This window comes from Nothobranchius furzeri, chromosome 5, assembly GCF_043380555.1.
Source record: "Nothobranchius furzeri strain GRZ-AD chromosome 5, NfurGRZ-RIMD1, whole genome shotgun sequence".
In the NCBI taxonomy this organism is placed as follows: domain Eukaryota; kingdom Metazoa; phylum Chordata; class Actinopteri; order Cyprinodontiformes; family Nothobranchiidae; genus Nothobranchius; species Nothobranchius furzeri.
The window spans coordinates 51,900,792-51,921,104 of record NC_091745.1 but is presented as its reverse complement, the minus strand read 5'-3'; the positions used below and the strand labels follow the sequence as shown (position 1 = coordinate 51,921,104).

General features: G+C 43.0%; 1 protein-coding gene across 2 annotated transcripts in view; it reads left to right on the top strand.

Moving 5' to 3' along the window:
• The first annotated feature begins 990 nt into the window (after nucleotides 1–990).
• fzd6 (frizzled class receptor 6) overlaps nucleotides 991–20,313 on the top strand; it is a 28,773-nt gene continuing 9,450 nt past the window's right edge. Inside the window, exons 1-5 of one of the 2 annotated variants that reach the window (XM_015949264.3) lie at nucleotides 991–1,123; nucleotides 1,908–2,250; nucleotides 15,296–15,492; nucleotides 15,573–16,149; nucleotides 16,231–16,650. In XM_015949264.3, coding sequence (XP_015804750.1) covers nucleotides 2,065–2,250; nucleotides 15,296–15,492; nucleotides 15,573–16,149; nucleotides 16,231–16,650 — 1,380 coding nt within the window. In that variant the 5' untranslated portion in view covers nucleotides 991–1,123; nucleotides 1,908–2,064. Of the gene's footprint in view, nucleotides 1,124–1,907; nucleotides 2,251–15,295; nucleotides 15,493–15,572; nucleotides 16,150–16,230; nucleotides 16,654–20,313 lie in introns of both variants that reach the window. The other variant, XM_070550910.1, reaches the window with a different exon arrangement.

The window sequence follows — 20,313 nt, the reverse complement described above, 5'->3', positions numbered from 1 at the left end:
CTGCTTTTTACTGAAATCTTTTGTGCTTTTCTTCCTTTTTTACCTGAAATTTATAATCATCTTTCAATTGCTTTATGATATTTATAACAATTTAATGAATGAATGAATGATCATTTTACAAATTCATTACTTTATTTTTTTCAGATTTTAAACAATTTTATGATATTTGCTGTTTTGTTTTCTAGATGATTGTGACTTTATTATTTGTTTTTGTTGACCTCTGTGAAGTACTTTTTGATTCTCTTTCTGCAATGAGTGCTATATAAATAAAAAGTACGTACCTATTACTTGTTTAGGTTTAGGTTGTTGGGCTTTTTTTCAAACAACTTTAAGTTAACCAAAAAACACACCAAGCATGTCAAATGTGTAAGCCAGGCACATCCAAAGTGCGGGCCAGGGGCCGTTTTTGGCCTTTGGAGTGGTTTTGTGTTTCTTGCATTTCTAGAATGAAGAATGTTGTCTCCCCTAAAAATTATCCAGGTTTTTAATAATTTGCATATTTTCTATTTTGAGAAGTACAAAAAAAAAAAAAAAAAGTCTAACCAAGGACAATGTTTGGAAATTAGCCCCTGGCTAGAAAACCCCTGTACAAAGCAACACTTATTGCCCTTAATGTAACATTGTCTTCTGTGCTGTTCTTGTTCATTAAACCCAAACTAAACTAAACTAAACTAAACTAAACTAAAAAGGACCATGAAATAATCTTTGCATTTTATTTATTTATTTTAATAAATCACATTTTTCTAGATGACTTTCTTGTAAAGTTTGGACAGCCCTGGTTAATGGTTAGAATACAGAGTGCACATAAATAATATTTTTTAATCGAAACTCAAATTCATTTTCATCAAAGCAACTTTTTAATAATCAATTAACAAACAATTAACAGTTAAGTAATACTATTATTTATGAAAAAACGCTCGTTGCACATTACGCACAACACCAAATAAAACTCAAGTGGTCACATTTTCAACTGTCCCTGAACGCAGCTTTACTTCCCAACTTCCTTTCCAAACAAGAACTCCAGTCGGGACGGTTCGTGGCTTATCACAGGAAACACTCTCCCAAATCCCTCTCTGGCTTGTCTCCGTGGAGGATACGGGGCAAATGCCTCCTCGCAGTTGGGGTAAGTGTTTTAGTGCTGTGTTTTTACCCCAGTAGTTTTTGTTTGTTTGTACTTTTCCACTGAAGTTGACTCGGCCCGTCCCAGCGGAGCAGGGATGTTAGCAAAAACTTCTCCCCGCGGTCGGTCTGATTTTTCTGTTAAATGGCTTTTCTGCTGCTTCCTATAAACTAAATATCTCGCATTATTTCCTAACCATGAAAGTGTAATTACAGTTTATTACAGTTTTATTTACTTGTGCTTGTCTTCATGCTGTCCTAAAGTTCGTGTTAATAACAATCTGGTTGTCAGGAAAACAGAAAACCTTACAGACTCAAACACAACCTCTTTAGTCCATTATGCCATTACCATGCTCCTAAATATGCAACTACTATCAGTATTTGTCCCCTGACATGATTCTGTGTGGGCCAGTAGGAAAATATTAGTAATAATTTTAGTACTTTTAACACTTTTACTTTTTTAGCGATAGTGGGAGTATTTAATTCAGTCTGCTCAGAATTCATGTTCGTGGCTCTTAATGTGAGGGTTAATGTGCACCAACAAGCTGAGACTTATTCTAAAGCAGCTATGATCTTTAGGACTCCTCCACCCTGTGTTGCTAATACACGCACACGGATAGCCTGGTTTTTGACTCTGATTAATGTCTAAATGTTTCTTCCTAAATTAAAACCCGGGAGATAAGTGTTTGCCTGTTTAAAATATTTTTTAAATAAAAACAAAGAATAAGCTTTAGAGATTCCCTAATAATAATCCAAGTATAAATTCACAGCTGTCACATTTGTTGCAGGGATGGAGGATTTCTGCTGCAAATGCCTCTAATGTGTCTCCAGGAAAAGTGATTTGTGGATAACGTGTGAGCCAGAAGATAACGCCATTTGGGCCAACTGAGAAACCTGTTGTAGTTCACATAACAAGCAGACTTTTGCTCCCAGCCATCTGCAGTAATGCTGTTCCCAGGATGCCTGTGGGTGTGCCTGGTTCTGATATGGATTGGAAGCTGTGGTTCCCACAGCCTGTTCACCTGTGAGCCTATCAAAGTCCACCGCTGCTTAGGGATGCCCTACAACATGACTTTCTTTCCCAACATGATGGAGCACTATGATCAGGACATTGCAGCCAGTAAAATGGAGGTAAGTCCCCATAACATCAAATGTATGATACCGTTAAGAAATATGTGCTCAAATTTGTTTTGTTGTTAATTTTTTAATGGACTGGTTTACAATTTGGTTTCTGTGCGGACATGCAAAAAGAGTCAAACATAGAAGCATGTATTTCAGATGAACTGATTTCAATTCACTTTGAAAATGTCCTTCAAAATCCCTATTTGGAAAAGAAAAACACCACCTAAGTTCTAACACAGATTAATCAGTGATCTGTTAATAGAATAGAATAGAATACTTTATTTGTCAATTTCTTCGAATGTGCTTGCCATACAAAGGAATTGAAATTACGTTTCACACTGTCCCATGCGTAGACATTGACAACATAAAGTGCAAATGCACAACAATAACAAAAACAAAAAACGTCCCTAACAATAAGATAATATTAAACAGGTAAATATTGTTAAAAATATACAAAAACATAAAGCAGCAGGTGTGTGCAATTGCAATGCAGAGGTAGTTGTTTACAATCAGAAATGTTTACCCCGTTCTTGGTTCAACCACTATTTCCTTTTTGTATAATGTGCATGTATATGTGTGTGTGTGTGTGTGTGTGGGGGGGGGGGGGGGGGGGAGATAGGGTCCAGTCTGTCATCCTATACTCCTGTCACCCTGGTGATTCTGCTGCCTGGGATCTGTGAGGGAAGAGAGTTCAGCAGTCTCACAGCCTGGTAGACAAAGCTGTTGGTGAGCCTGGTAGTGCGGGAGCGGAGACTTCTGTATCTCTTTCCAGAGGGCAGGAGACTGAACAGACAGTGCGCAGGGTGGGTGGCGTTGTTGACAATTGTGATGGCTTTGCGGGTGAGGCGAGTGGTGTAAATGTCTTGCAGGGAGGGGAGTGGTGCACCAACTATCCTCTCATCTGTTCTCACAATGCGCTGTAGAGCTTTCCTGTTATAGTCAGTGCAGCTACCGCCCCACACAGTGATACAGCTGGAGAGGATGCTTTCAATAGTTCCTCTGTAGAATGTGATCAGGATGGGTGGTGGAGCACTTGCCCGCTTGAGTTTGCGCAGGAAGTAGAGGCGCTGTTGTGCTTTCTTGGCCAGTGAAGCTGTGTTGGTTGTCCAGGAGAGGTCCTCCCTGATGTGCACCCCCAGGAACTTCGTGCTGCTCACCCTCTCCACCGCAGCGCCGTCGATGGTCAATGGGGGGTAGTTGTTGTGGGCCTCTATGGAAGTTGACAATGATCTCCTTGGTCTTACTAACATTTAGCTGGAGGTTGTTGTCTCTGCACCAAGTGGTCAGGAGCGCAACCTCTTTCCTGTAGTGGGTCTCATCGCCCTTGGTGATGAGCCCCACCAGCGTTGTGTCGTCCGCAAACTTCACAAGGTGGTTGGAGCTGTAGGTTGGTACGCAGTCATGTTTCAGTCATGTGTAAAGAGCAGAGGACTGAGCACACAGCCTTGTGGAGCCCCCGTGCTCAGGGTGATACTGTTTGAGACCTTGTTGCCCACACGCACCACTTGCGGCCTGTGGCTGAGGAAATCCAGCAACCAGTTGCAAAGGGAGGTGCTGAGGCCCAGTCAGTGTGATGTGAATGCTAGGGCTGGGGGTAAACGATTATTTTTAAAATGATTATTCTGACGATTATTTTATCGAATAGTCGACTATTCTAATGACTATTTAGAAAATTAATCTAATGATTATTTTTCTATTGCACAATTAACAAAAACCAGAAAATCTCAAATAAATTCCTCAAAAAAATTGATAAATTGTTACTGTAAGAGAATAAACACTACAGACCTTCCATTTTGTATAACACTGCTTTTATTGTGTTGCGGTTGGTTATGTTCTGGTGACGTGTAGAACTTGGGAGTGCAGGCTGCTGCCTGAGAGGTGGTAGAAGATGGAGTGTCTCCATGCTGCTTTGTTTTGGTCACTTATGTGCGGGAGGGGAGTGGTGTTACGACCCTTCCTGGGGAGTTTGGCTCGTGTGCAAAAAGGAAGGGACAATAACGGGATTTAAAAGTTAAAATGATGATCAGGTTTATTTACAACAACAAAAATCATAAATCTTTCCATCCACAGGTTGGGAATAATAAAACTAATTCTGCCTGTGGGGAATTAAAACAAAGTACAAATAAGTAGGGATCCAAACTCTAAACTGGGTGGTTAAACCAAACTCAAGGTGATATTTTAAACTAAACCGAAAACCCACAACACTCTAAATGTAATAAAAGGGAGATCTGCACCACAAAAAAGATGAACTCTAAACCAAAACGTAACAGCTTATCCAAACGCAAGAAGCTGTTAGCGAAGATGCTAACAGTAGCTTTACCAACGTTAAGTTCAAGTTACCACGTTTAAATAAACCAAAAACACCCAGCAGCAAACAGACCAGCACGGAGGAGAGACTGCTACCACCAAAACAGCTCTCCTAATGTCCGAAAGAAGCTCCTTAATGAAGGGAGAAACGCTCCCGGTGATTTTCTACATCTGCGGTAGACACGAAGCAGCGCATCTGACCCCGGAAGTTGTTGTCCGTTGCCGGGAGACGAAGGCGGGCAAAACAGGAAAATAATCTAGTAGTGGACGGACATTGTTCCGGGTCTTCGGTATTTGGCGGAGATGTTAGTGAAGGCGGAGAAGAGGGCGGACTAGAGGAAAAACAGGCAGATTCCTCCTCTATTTACAAACTCCTGGGGATGCAACAAGTGGGCGCGGTGCGTCGACTTCCGGATCTGACGTCGACAAATTTTTAGAATCGAGCCGTCGACGTCATCGATGCGTCGCTACAGCCCTAGTGAATGCCTTTCAGCTAGCGCCACGACAAAATGAATTCAATTTCTGTAAAATATGCTGAGTCATTGACTTTATTGTCTAAAATCAGTTGGCTGAGGTGACCCTGATTTGGATTGGTTTCAGACGATTAATGTTTGAGTTTCTTAAAATCTGTTCAGTGGTTTGTGAGAAAGTTTTTAAATACAAACGACAGACTCCATGGGTAAATTATTACCTTAATGTCAAGATTTGAAACAAAAGTCTCACACAACCCATTAGCTCTCAGTGTATGTGACTAACTAGGAATGTAATTGTATGCCTAATCCTGGTTTGGTTCATACCTTGGTTTTAAGTTCATGTTTTGGTTCATTTTTGGTATGTAAGATTTTTGGTATGGGTACAGATTTAATGAAATTTAAAATAGAACTTTACTTGCACTAAATTTTCCAAAGAAATATTCTCAAATTGAATAGAAATGTATAAAATAAAGTTTAGTGACTTTTTATCCTCCACTGTGAATCTGTCCAGACTGGCGATTGTTGGTGATTTTAACATCCTCATTGATCATGCCTCAGACTACTTTTCCATGACCTTCTCCAGCGTCATGGACTCCTTCAGCATTACCCAGCATGTTTCCGGCCCCACACACACCAGGAGGCACACTCTGCACCTTGTTTTTACCCTGGGTCTAAATGCTTGCAGTGTTTGTCCTGAGGACGTTTATATCTCAGATCACCATTGCATTTTCTTTAACTTGTCAGTTTCTGTGTCCTCACCTCCTGCTTGCCACTTGGTTAGTTCTTTTTTCCTTAATGAGTGCACAGCTAGCAATTTTCTGCTGCTTTTAATCCACCCTGTTCTTCAGATAACGACTCAGATTTCTTAACTTCTCAGTTTAACGAGCACTGCCTTCTGGACATCTGTCCTGTCAGAATCAGATCAGATCCTGCAGTGAACCCTACTCCCAGATTTAACGACAGCATCCGCAGCCTGAAGCACCAATGCAGACAATTGAGTGCTTGTGGAAGAAAAGCCATCTCCCAAGTCCAACTGCTGCATCTAAAGGATCGTCTGACGTCCTTCAACTCTGCAGTCAGAGACGCGAGGGTTGCTAATTTCTCCAACCTGGTGTCCCAGAGCAAAGGGAACCCCAAGGTGCTGCTTAATGCCATCAGCAGCATCGTCTCTCCTGCCTCTCCTACAGCCTCCATCCACTCTGTTGCAGACTGTGAAAACATTCTGTCTTTCATTGTGGACAAAGTCAATAAGGTCAGACCTAGCATCTCTCCCTCAGCCTTATCTCTGCCTCTCCTAACTCCAACCAGGCCCATCATCCTAGATAGCTTTGCTCCTGTTTCTTTGCCTGAGTTAACCAAACTAGTTAACTCTATGAAGACCTCTGCATGTCCCCTCGATATCTTACCCTCATCTTTGTTTAAAAGTGCTTTTCAGTCCATCAGTCCCAGCATGCCCACTATAATTTATGATTCTCTGGTTTCTGGTCAGGTCCCTGCTTACTTTAAGAATGCTGTAATCCACCCGCTTCTTAAAAAAGCAAGTCTTGACCCCTCTCTCCACAGCAGCTTCAGACCCATCTCTAAACTTCCATTAATCTCCTAAATCTTGGAAAAGGTTGTGGCTAAACAACTCATAGCTGCTCTTGATAAACATAACATCTATGATAGTTTCCAGTCAGGTTTTCGTAGAGCTCATTCTACTGAAACATCTCTTAGGGCCTTGAATGACCTTCTGACTCACAGTGATGCAGTGGACTGTTCTGTTCTGGTCCTGTTGGACCTGACTGCAGCCTTTGATACTGTTGACCATCACCTGCTACTGGAGAGGCTCAGAGACTGGGTAGGCCTATCAGAAACTGCTCTGGAGTGGTTCTCTTCTTATCTGTCTGAGCGTTCTTTCTTTGTGGCCGTCTCCAATTTTCAGTTCTCCACCACCTTCCTCACCAGAGGTGTCCCACAAGGTTCTGTGCTGGGGCCTCTACTCTTCCTCCTCTATCTGCTTCCTCTTCAGCACATCCTGAGCTCCTTTAAAGGAATATCCCACCATCTTTATGCAGATGACATCCACCTGTAAATCTCATTTAAGCCCCATGACATTTCTAAGCTGCAGCGTTTACACTCCTGCTTAGACTATCGAAACCTGGATGGCTGGGAGCTTTCTACAGCTGAATGAAGATAAGACTGAGATCCTCATCTGTGCCCCAAACAAGCTGGTTCCCAAAGTCAGAGACTCTCTTGGTCAGCTTGCTTCTCACACCAAACCTTCTGTCAGGAATTTTGGTGTGACCTTTGACCCAGCTCTCACCCTGGATGTCAGTTCTCTTGTTCGCTCTTCCTTCTTCCATCTCAGGAACATTGCTGTCATTTAAAAAAAATATTTTTGGTATGGTGAGTTCCTTTCACAGGTCAAAATGCAGCAGTTTGATTTATTTTATACATATTTATTTATTTTCTTTTATTTTTTACATGAAGCACCTGTCACTGTTAGGTATTGAGATAAGAATGTGGTTGCTGCTTTGTCCTTCTAGTCTGGCTCCCCAGGCCTGAGGCTACATGTTGAAATGAATGACCACCATCACTATAAGGTTGTTGTTACTTGTTTTATGTTTATGTTTATTCATTTAGCAGACGCTTTTATCCAAAGCGACTTACAATTTATAACCTATAGGGCATGTTGTGATCTATGGGGGAAACCGGAGTACCCGGAGGAAACCCACGCATGCATGGGGAGAACACGCAACTCCACGCAGAAAGGCCGCAGCCGAGCCCAATTTCGAACCTGCAACCTTCGTGCTGCGAGGCAACAGTGCTAACCACTGTGCCACCATGCAGCCCATGGTTTGTTTATAGGTGTGTAACTTGTTTACACTGAAATGTTGCACTTATTACCTACCTCTAGTGTTCAAAACACAATGCTAAGGCTAAAAAGTTGCACTGTAATCTTATTCTGTGCTATGTTTAACTATGGAGTTTCCATCCAAAGATTCAACCAATTTTATTGGTTCATGTTTAAAAATAAATACATTTGACATGTGATTTAGTTATTCTGGTTTCTTTCTTTTTTTGTTGCAAGTGCCATAAAGCCTCAGTGCTTTGGGATATGTGGTCTTTTACATATATGAAAAGAGAGTCACTTAAAGGAATTGGCATCTTAATTTAATAAGATGTCTACAAAAAATATTTTCTGTAGAATCAAATTTTGCTCTTGCAGTGTATTCAAATCGAATTATTTAGAATTTAATAATTTTGAATCAAATAGTTTTTAATCAGACTGACCTGTAATAAAAGGATATTGTTTTTAAATCGAATCGTAACCTGGGAATTGAGATGCATATTGAATCGTTTATCACAGAGAGATGTGCAACCCTTTCACCTATGGTCACGAGCTATGCGTAGTGACTGAAAGGATGAGATCCCACATGCCAGTGGCCAAAATTAGTATTCTCCGCAGGGTGTCTGGGCTCTCCCTTAGACATACGGTGAGCAGTTTGGTCATCTGGAACGGGCCAGGAGTAGATCCGCTGCTCCTCCACATTGAGAGGAGCTAGTTGAGGTGGCTCGGGTATCTAGTTGGGATGCCTCCTGACGCCTCCCTGGTATGGTTTTCTGGGCACGTCCAACCAGGAGGAGACCTAAAGGAAGGCCCAGGACACACAACAGGTTAAGTTGGCTAGCTGCTTAACTATTCAAAGGGTTAGGTTGGGTTAGGGTTGTTGTCAAATGCAGTTCCAAAGCTGGTCTGGATTTGCAATAAGTGCTTCTAAGGATGTAACTGACTGCACACTTTACTAGGAACCGTAACCGCATGATGGTGAACGGTTTGCACGGCTATGCTGTTGTATTTTACAGAGTAGTGGTAGCGAGCGTAGCTCAAGTTAACATGCTACGGCGAGCTTGTCCTCTGCTCGTTTACCATTTGCTTGCTTGTGAGTTAGTTGTGGTGCTGCTAACCTGTCATGATAAATAGGGTTGTCAGCTGGACTCTGGGGCACCTAATCCTGACTTGTGAGATGAAATATGTGTGGTCACCAACCTTATCCTGGGAGAGCCTTGTGGCTAAACCTGTCAGGCCTGGCTGACCTCTGGAGCAGGTGAAGGCTCATAGTTAAAGTTTAAGTCCCATCGATGGTTGTCACCCACACTGATGTGGGTACAAAATTTATTCTCTGCATTTGACCCATCCCCTAGGGGAGTGGTGAGCTGCAGACACAGGAACCATTTGGTGGCATAACCCCCCAATCCAACCCCTGCTCAGTGTCAAGCAGGGAGGCATTGGGTCCCATTTTTTAAAAAAGTCTTTGGTATGACCCAACCAGGAATGGAACCCTGACCTCCCAGTCTCCACCACCAGGCCACTGAGCTGGTCATTCCGAGCATGGCCACATCACGGGCCTTGTTTTGCGGTGTGTCTGTTTAGGATATTTGTGCAGCAGCTAGCTGAGCCATGCCGCTCACCTTTGTGCCTTTTAGAGGGTGGATGTGTCTCAGCCTGGTTCTTTGATGACAGTGAGGTGTTTGACCAACATTTCCCTCCTACTCTCAAATGGGTTGGAGGGGTCGGTTGGCCGGGGTAATATTGGATGGGCGGAGCTCCGGGATGGCACAACTGATCTGTCACAGACAGCTGTGATGTAATTTAAGCTTCCGTAGTTGGTCACGCCAAGGCGATTCTTGTAGTGGAACACCTCAGTCTGTTATCAAAGAACCAGGGTTTACATAACTTGGCCCAATGTTTTTATTTGTGCTTTTGAACTTCAACAAGCAGCAAGTTGCTATAAGCATAGAAGTGATACTCGGGAATCTCTTGAAGATCTTTGTTTTGATGTTACGTTATGCGTGGTGATGTAGTAGTTTTTTTTGCAGAGTAATTTTCTTTAATGTTGTTTTGCTCTAATCATACTAGCAAAAATGTTGCTGTTTGTTTAAAAGGGTCATTTTTACAGTAGAATACAGTGTTGATGTGAATGATATCGATTTAAAGAGTTTGTGTTTTGAGGTGTGGGGGGGGGGGGTCTTCTGTTAGGTTTCAGTCTCTATGAAAATCAATCAGCAAAAAGAGGTGTATACATCTTGTTCATTAACTATCTTTGTTCAAGTCAGTCACGACTCATCACTTGATCAATCACAGTTGTGGAGAGAGCGTGCATAACACTGCAGACGCTGTGGGAGTGCAGCTACTGTTGCTTTAACATCTTGCTGCAGTTTTGAGGCTAAAAGTTCATAAAATAAAATAAAAACACCACTAAATCACACCGTTGGAGGGACTATGTCTCTCGGCTAGCCAGGGAACGCCTTGGTATTCCCCCGGAGGAGCTGGCCCAAGTAGCTGCGGAGAGGGAAGTCTGAGCCTCCCTGCTTAGGCTACTGCCCCGTGACCCAACCTCAGATAAGCGACTGAAAATGGATGGATGGATGGATGGATCCATATGTCCAAATACATTTTAAAATATACAGGCTTTCATGGGGTGTCTTAATTTTCTTACATTGCTGTGAACAGCAAACAGCAGCCTACTTGTTTCCGAGGGATGGGTCAAATGCAGGCAAAGGATCATTAAAGTTTCTGTTATTTTTTATAATAATATTATTAGTATTATCATTATTGGCCAAAATGTAGGGTTTTCATTTTTGTAATTGGCCAAAGACACCCTGCAGCATAAAATATGGGGAAAGAGAGACAAGGTCTATAACATGCTAAAAATCTGCTTTATCTTCAGTTTTCAGTATCGATATACTGGTAAAAGGTGGCTTACAGGTCAGCAGGGAAGAGTGAGAAGCAGCAGCTCCTACAAGCATCGACACATTTACTCGCTCTAGAAGACCTGCATGTTTTTTCACCCTCTGATCTTTCTGATGATTTACTTGAGGGCTTAACTGAAACTCTCCACTACAAATTCATAAATCATTAAACAGATAAACCTCCCCCGAAGCATTTCACACCCACTTGTGTGAAAATGAAGATATGCAGAGGCTGAAAGTATTTTTGTTTATATTTAAATATTTTGAGTAAAAATACATTTTTGGTTCTTGTTTATTATTTTAGACTACAAGGTGTCATACTTAGTCTGCTCCGCAGTGGAATAATTTTCTGAAGCAGGAGCATCTTTTGTCCTGGCATTCCTCTTGGCCGAGGTTTGGGTTACCTACGATAGGTGTTGAAGGAGACTTTTGTGTGCCATCTTGCAAAGCTGTAGGCTTCTGATTTCACTGTAACCTTGGCCACAGGCTACTCTGTCGACTTTGTTGTGAGGAACCTTTGATATCTGGAGGAAGAGAAGGGACACGCCCGGTCCTACACAAAGCTTGCTGCACATACCACACAGAGTATCCTCTGTCTGTTAATGACTCCCCCGCTTCCCCTTCACTCAGTCTAATGCCATCGTCCTGTCTCCTGTCAGCATTTAGCATTAGGGTGCTTTGTGTTTTGTAAGTTTGATTTTTTTTATACAATTTGTGCAAAATCTTTGTCATCTTTCAGAATCATTTATCCTTTGCAATGAAATTCTCTACCAGACTAGCTCGAATTTTTCAGATATAAGGGCAGGTTTCACAGTCGGAGCTGTGCAGCGAATAAGGTTGGATTGTTGATCCTCGCAGAGCTCAGAGACCTCCGGAGGAGAGAAACAAGGCCTCTCACTGTCAAAGGGGCCGATCCTAGACCAAAGATCTGGGACTTCTGCCAGACACACAGACTCTGCTTCAGTGTGTTAGTTTTGTTTACAAATGTTAACAGTCTTCTCAAGTTCAACTCATATTCTTTTGAAAAGATGCTGTTAAAACAGACCGGTGTGTCTTCAAGAAATTGAATGTTGAGATATATTTTATTAAAAAGATACTGTTGCTGGTCCAGATTGTTGTGACAAAATAAACCAGTTCTGGACCTTCCACAAAAAGAAGACGTACACTTGCACTCAAACATAGTCAGTTCAAAGCATTAAATAACGGTTTATAGCCAGAGGTAGAGGAAAAACAAACATTTTAACATGCAACAAGAGTCAGCATCTCTTTATTGTTATTCCAAGGTGTTGGGACTAACAATCTGCTTTTATGTGCGAGGCTACTGTAAAAACATTTAAATACCTTGGGACCACAGAATAACATGCAGATTTTAGATTTATTAAACTGACACAACATTGTTCCTAATCACTTCATATTTAAGGCTTCGCTCCTCCCATTAACAGCTTTGTCATGTCAATCAATCCTTTTCTGCTTTTTACGCGTTTCCAAATGTCAGAGGACTCATTTCCTGCCAGCTGCACCCATCCCAGACGTCCAGCTCTTGACCGGTGTGTTGAAACAGAAGAATATGGTTTCCCCCCAGTGAATGAGCAGCTTTGTGTGGAGCTGAAGATAATAGCATAGCTTAACAAAATAAACTCCTGACTGTAGAGCAGAGGGTCCCAACCCCACTTTAACACTGAAGTTTTGTTTTCCTCACACTCTTCTTGTTTGTAAAGGAATGTAAGAAAAAATAATTCACCCATTATTAAGAAAATAAAGCAAACACAGGACCTCTTAAAGACATAAAAAGATTCAGTTTATGTGATTGTGTTTGTTTATTCCCAAGTGGTACAGCCTGGTTAATGTCCTCCAGATCTATGGCGTTTAAAGCGTGCCACAACCCGTGCACGCGCATTGGGTCCACAGCGCACGTGTGAACATGACTCGCGAGCGCAAATATACATGGCAGCGCGCGTGTGAACGGGACTCGCGCGCGTGTGAACGGGACTCGCGAGCGAAAATATACATGGCGAGAGGTCATTTGTGCACTGAGAAGGAGCAAACTGTGTCTGTGAGCGCACAAGGATGTGCACAAGTGACAAACCTGCGTGCGCGCGTTGTCAACGAGCACACGGCAGAGGAAAACGTGCGCGCGCGGCAGCCTCTGTGCGCGCTCGGCAGCCTCTCTGCCTGCTCGGTTTCTGACTCCTGCTCGCTCGGCTGTAAGGGCTTTTGGCACTCTGGAGGCGTGGCCTGTGGCAGATCTTGTCTGTCCTCTGATTGGTTAGTTCACCCCGCACTTTACCCTCTATCTATATAACAAAGTCTGATGTTCAGTAGTTGCTGGCATAGCTCAGCTGGGAGAGCGGGTGACTCTCGCCCCGGAGGATCCAGGTTCGAGTCCGGGCAAGGAAAATGCAGTAGATGTCATGCTAATTTTTCTTAATTTCAGGTATTTTACAGTTGTGACCGTTCAACTGTCATTAAACGTCCGAATGTTTGCTGGGCAGTGTTTTAAAAAGTGCACATAAGCTAGATGGTTTTAACCATATAAAATTACACTTTTTGTGATACTGGAAAAATACATACTGAAATAAAACTACTGATTGAAAACTTTATGACTGTGGTTGTACAATATATGACTCACTAATACACTGCAAACTCCCTTAGAGTGGGGCTTCCAGAGAGAGAGAGAGAGAGAGAGAGAGAGAAGAGAGAGAGAGAGAGAGAGAGAGAGAGAGAGAGAGAGAGAGAGAGAGAGAGAGAGAGAGAGAGAGAAGTTCTTGCCTCATTAATGAATTGTTTATTTTTTTCAGTATTTAATTGACAAATTATCCTTTCAAAAAATTAATTGATGAGTTACATAATTGTCCATTTAGAATTGTTGAATGGACTGAGTCAAGTTTGGTGCACTTTATATATTTCAAAACATGTTTTTTTTTATTTTAATGATGCATATAAATAATTTAAATGTTAATTTAATGAAATATTTCTATTTTTTCATTACCTCACCCTTGTTTTGACAAAAACGGGACCTTGCTGGATAATATCATGGAGAAACTATTTGTTCACAGTACATGGCTCAGTGAGGATCTGTGTAAAGGAGGAGATACTCAGAAATCTGTCTGCAGATTGTTACAACCCAGACTGGAAGTGGTGGGCTGTAATAAGAAAGGAGACCAAACAGAGGAGTGGGGGTTCAACAACTGATTTATTTAACAAAAGTAAGGATTTACTAAAGCAAGTTAGTGAACAGAAAATGGCCATCTCAAGGTTTTACTCGGATGTCCCTCAGCAGGGTGCAGCACTGTTGAAGGTCATCTGAATGAAAGCTTGATATGCAGTTTCTTTATGAAATGGACAATTATGTAACTCATCAATTAATTATTTTAAAGGATAATTTGTCAATTAAATACTGAAAAAAATAAACAATTCATTAATGAGGCAAGAACTTTTCTCTCTCTGTCTCTCTCTCTGGAAGCCCCACTCTAAGGGAGTTTGCAGTGTATTAGTGAGTCATATATTGTACAACCACAGTCATAAAGTTTTCAATCAGTAGTTTTATTTCAGTATGTATTTTTCCAGTATCACAAAAAATGTAATTGTATATGGTTAAAACCATCTAGCTTATGTGCACTTTTTAAAACACTGCCCAGCAAACATTCGGACGTTTAATGACAGTTGAACGGTCACAACTGTAAAATACCTGAAATTAAGAAAAATTAGCATGACATCTACTGCATTTTCCTTGCCCGGACTCGAACCTGGAACATCCGGGGCGAGAGTCACCCGCTCTCCCAGCTGAGCTATGCCAGCAACTACTGAACATCAGACTTTGTTATATAGATAGAGGGTAAAGTGCGGGGTGAACTAACCAATCAGAGGACAGACAAGATCTGCCACAGGCCACGCCTCCAGAGTGCCAAAAGCCCTTACAGCCGAGCGAGCAGGAGTCAGAAACCGAGCGCGCAGAGAGGCTGCCGAGCGCGCACAGAGGCTGCCGCGCGCGCACGTTTTCCTCTGCCGTGTGCTCGTTGACAACGCGCGCACGCAGGTTTGTCACTTGTGCACATCCTTGTGCGCTCACAGACACAGTTTGCTCCCTCTCTGTGCACAAATGACCTCTCGCCATGTATATTTTCGCTCGCGAGTCCCGTTCACACGCGCGCGAGTCCCGTTCACACGCGCGCTGTGGACCCAATGCGCGTGCACGGGTTGTGACACGGGTATGACGCGATACAGATCCCTCAGCCGGGGGGCGTGACCAGCGCCGGAGTCGGTGGAAACACTGGATTCCTCAGTGAGGATATTTGTGATGATGAAATCCTCTGCTAGAAATTTTAATCTAAATTTTATGGAACCTTTTATATCATTTGGTTTGTGCAAAACACTAAAATCTTCTTTTGGGTTTCTAATATCTTAACCTTGTGCTACATTAACAGAACACATGTTTTGTTCTTATGAAACTCAAGCAGGGCTTGCAGACACAACATTGTCATTATGTTACGTTGGAATTTAATTTAATATGTTTTTATTGCTGATTTATTCAACTCTAGCCTTTTATGCCCTTGGCAAACCTGCGCTGTTCTCCAGACGTCCACCACTTCCTGTGCCAAGCCTTTATCCCAGCATGCAGCCAGGAGAACAGAGTGATGCGCCCCTGCAGGGAGAAGTGTGAGGCTGTTCTGTCTGACTGCAAGGAAAACATCCGTGTTTTTGGTGTCACCTGGCCTCCTGAGCTGCAATGTGACAAGTAATAAAACTTCAGTCTGTTAGCGCTTTACCTGGAATTTCTAAACAATCCATAATCCCGTTACCGTTTTTATCCTCCAGATTGGACTCATGTGGGTCAGATGGCTCCATGCTTCCTTCCACTACCCCACTGACCTCCTCATCACCTAAGAGAGACCTTGGTTTCTGGTGCCCGCTGCAGCTAAAGACCAAGCCGGGCCTCAGCTCATCATTTCTGGGAGCCCAGGACTGCGCCCCCCCCTGCTCCAACATGTACTTCAAACCCCATGACGTTGAATTTGCCAAGAGCTTCATCGGCGTGTGTTCCATCATCTGCCTGGGTGCCACGCTTTTTACTTTTCTCACGTTCCTCATTGATGTCAAGCGTTTTCGATACCCAGAGCGCCCTATAATCTTCTACGCCGTCTGCTACAGCTTCGTCTCACTCATATACTTCATCGGTTTCCTGCTGGGGAACCACGCCGCCTGTACCAAAGCTTCTCATCCCGCAGGCATGGACACCGTGGTGCTGGGTTCTCACAGCAAAGGTTGCACTCTGCTTTTTATGCTCTTGTACTTCTTCTCCATTGCGGGTTTGGTCTGGTGGGTCATCCTCACTATCACCTGGTTTCTGGCAGCTGGACCCAAGTGGAGCTGTGAGGCCATTGAGAAGAAAGCAGTAAGCTTCTGAGTAGAAAACGGTAGAGTAAAAATGATCTGGAAGAGAGCGGCTAATGATGTGTTTCTGCTCTGTCTTCAGGTGTGGTTCCACACAGCCGCCTGGGGAATCCCCGGGGCATTAACCGTCATGCTGCTGGCTCTGAACAAGGTTGAAGGGGACAACATCAGCGGGGTTTGCTTTGTGGGGCTCTATGACCTGGATGCGCTGCGGTACTTTCTTCTGGCTCCACTGTGTGTGGGTGTCGTTGTGGGCCTCTTCCTCATCCTGGCGGGCATCATTTCTCTCAACCACGTCCGGCAGGTGATCCAGCATGACGAACGCAATCAAGAGAAGCTAAAGAAGTTCATGATTCGCATCGGTGTGTTCAGCTGCCTCTATCTGGTTCCACTGGTCACTCTCATAGCCTGCTACACCTATGAACATAGTCATCGCAGCACCTGGGAGAACACGTGGATCAACGACCGCTGTCAGGAGTACAGCATCCCCTGCTCATACAAGGTAGTTGTGATTTATACTGCAGTTTGTACTCTATGTTAAATACTTAGAAATATGATTTTAAGACATGTAACACAGAGTTGGTTAAAGGATTTTAAATATTAAACTTACAACAAACTAGAAGCTCACGAGAACAGAATCATGAAAAAGGAAGAGCAGAGAAGTCCATGGTGTCCTCCTTACGTTACTAAACAAAGGCGGCCGTGAGCGGTGTTGCTTTTGAAGACTCTGACTCTGATAGGAAGGTCATTGCTTCCTGCTTTCTCTCCCAGTGAAGCTTGGTTTATGCTTGACGCATTTACTTTCCGCTTGGTGATGCGGCTCGCGGATGGAACGCGCTTCACAACTTGCAGCGTTTATGGTTCATGCGGCTTGTCTCTGCGGTGAGCCAATATTCTCCCAAACTGTAGGGGGCAGCATGGAGCTCTACGGCATGCATCCAACACTAAACCGTAGTAGGAGTAAAAATTACTGTTGTTTACAACATGGCATTCCAGCAGTTGTTAACAGCGTCCTCGTCTTTTCCGACAGTGCGAGCTATTTCTCTCCAAGAATTATTAACAACATGTTGATCACGGTGATCTTTGAGAGCTGAATCATACAAATGTCTGTATTGACGAACCTCTGCCATAGCTAGCTCTTGCCAGTCCGCCATGTTTTTTGTGTTCGACCGTCCGCGTGGTTAGAAAATTTCCTAGGTGCGCGGTGCGGAAAGTTTGGGCCGTGCGGAGGCCAGGTGGAGGGGCGTGGTTGTTAAAATGACGCACGTTTGCCGCACGGAGCCGTGCGAACCTCGCGGGCGCATCAAGCGTAAACCAACCTTTAGAGTGCTGTGTGTGTTCCTCACAGCAGTCTGTCCTCGCACTGACGCAGCTGGAGAGGCAACTCCGAGCTGCAGTTAGAGGTGATGCTTATTCCCCAGCATCCAGAGTGATAATGAATAGTGCGTGTGGGATACCCCCGTTGGCTGACTCTACCCTCCAATCGGAGGATCTTCCTAAAGGTAGGCGTGAATTTCTGCCAGCCAATCGGTCAGCAGTGGGTGTGTTGGTTCAGCCTGAAGCGAACCACTGGGGGAGGTCTGAAAAAACACTTTTTTTGGAGTTGAGTTTGGAGTTTAACACAAACGCAGATAGTATCCAAGTCCAGTAAATCCTAATATTTGCATTAGACACACTTTTTTTCTGGTATGAAAAACAGGAACTGTTGTGAGTAGAGATGTAAGAAAATATCGATGTGGCAATATATTGTGATATTTTTTCCTGCGATATATCGATATTCAAAAGCCGTGTATTGAATTTTTGGAAGAATTTACATGCAAACATTTGTGTATTTTTTTTGTTTGATGCAGTTTAAATGCCGACCACTAGTTGGCAGCAGTGTGCAATGGGTGCTGTTTCCACCACTGAAATGTAAATCCCTCTATTATGGTTCAGATACCTTATGTTAAACATGTTATGTATCACTTTGGACTGTTTATTAAAATTTCCTACAATAATTTCAGGCAAAAAAAATGCAAATATCATCTGGCTAAATGTATCGCAATATATCCCCTGTATCGTATCACCAGAATTTCACTAATATATCCCTAATCGTGAGTTATTAGTGAGGCATAGATCCACACTCATCTAGACATCTAGTTGATTTAGTGGTCAGGAGACAATGGAGCGCATCCCGACTAGTAGAAGCTAACCGTTAGCATTAGCAACTCCTTCAGGCTTGTGTTATTTGTTGAGATAAAACATCAGTGTTTTTTCCCAAGAACGTAAAGTGGACAAAGGCAGTGGAAGAGTTGTGTTGCTTTTAAGCCAATCAGATGCGAGGTGTTTACATATTAGGGCTGCAACAAACGATTATTTGGATAATCGATTAATCGGATGGGTTCTCGACACGATTAATCGATTAATCGGATTACATGGGGAAATTTTTAAAAACTGCTTGGGAAACATTATTTCTCTCCTTTCTTCACTTTATTTAACACAACATTATTAGAAAACAGTTCAATAGCAGAAAAACAACATGCCATCACCTAAATTGTCTTATAAGGTGTATAGACAGAGACCCTAAGCTACATCTATCTGTGACCTAAAATGCTTGGTCCAAGTTAAACAGCTTAAGGGCAATTCTCATCTGTTTTGTTTGATCTCATCTGTAGACATTTATTAAAACTGGGGATGTCAAACAACTAATTTGTAAATGTAATTAAACATAGGCTGTGAATTAATCAAAATTGATCACTATTTCCAAAAATGACTGAAAAAATAAGTTGTCACACACTCCATGGAAACTTTCAGAGATTCCACAAATAGTGGCTTTCAAATGGTTTTGTTACTTTCTGCAAGTTTAGAAAAGAAGCAGATGAGACAGCATGTCTGATAATTTAGTTTTTTATCTGATAATATTAGAACATGTCAGTAATGTCTGAGGGGCTTTTATAAACACTGTATAACTAACACTACTGGAGAGGGTATGAATTACACAGAGGCTTCTGGGGAGCCCAGTTATGGGGGGGGGGGGCATTTTGCCTTGGCCCCCAAAATGTCTTGAAACGGCCCTGGGTGTGTGACTGAGTGTTGAAGGTGACCTGAATAGTATCAAATTTATAAATATTACATGTGTGTAACTTATTGTTTTATACAGGTAAAAACGTGCAGTGGAGATAAATCTACCTACATTTTACTTTTCAACACTTTGTTTTGTTTTGTTGTTTTTATTGAACTATTTCCTGTCCTGTCTGTCTCTCATCTTCCTGCATCTCCTCTTAATTGTCCAGAAAATCTGCTGCCTGGATTCTTTCTTTTTCACCTCATCAGTTACTTTTGAGCAGATCAAAGGGATCTCCTGACCACAAAGCGCAGAGCGCGTTTTCGATGCGTCAGTGAGGTGAAATCACCGCAGCACAGGTGATGAGCTCCGCAGTAGCGCGCTTCAGGCACAAATAAGACAGAAAATAGAGAACATGTGCAGACATGAACGATCATGTGCTAATTATAGTTTTTTGGTTGCGCCACTTTGAGAATGGACCGTGCGCTGGAAGCAGCTGCCTGGATCGCTGCGCAACAACGCGCTGTGCCGCTCTCTGCTCAAAAGAGTCCAAAAATGATATAAATGATATAATATAGAAAACTTTTTTCCGGCTCCCCTGATGTGTAGCATATACAGCCACCCCATAATTCGATCCCTGCTCCTGGATGAAAAGCCGGACATTTTCATCAATACAAGAACCCGCAGTCCGGACGCCCGGACAGAGAGTGAAAAGTGGACAAGTCCGGGGAAAACGGAACGTACGGTCACCGTAGTCCTCATAAAGCGGGAAATTATAGATACAGTATTTTGCTCGTGCCCTGGGCCCTTTAGAGTTCGTGGGCCCTGGGCAATTGCCCAGTTAATCCGGCCTTGGGCGGAACCGGTTCGCAGCAGCGCCAGTCCCCCCGCTCATCTAATAAGCGTCGCGCTCACGACTTTAGACTTTTTTTACGAGCTTAGGGCATGTCTAGCCTGTGTAATAATCCGGGACTTGGATGAATTACTTTTGAAAAGTTTTTAATGTACCCGGACACAGAGTTCTCTCCTTCCTCGCTGATGATCCCGACATGCTTGCGTTTAAGACGCTGCATCATCCTGTGCCATGCTAAGTCTGACCTAAACGTTGCAGGTAGCATGTCT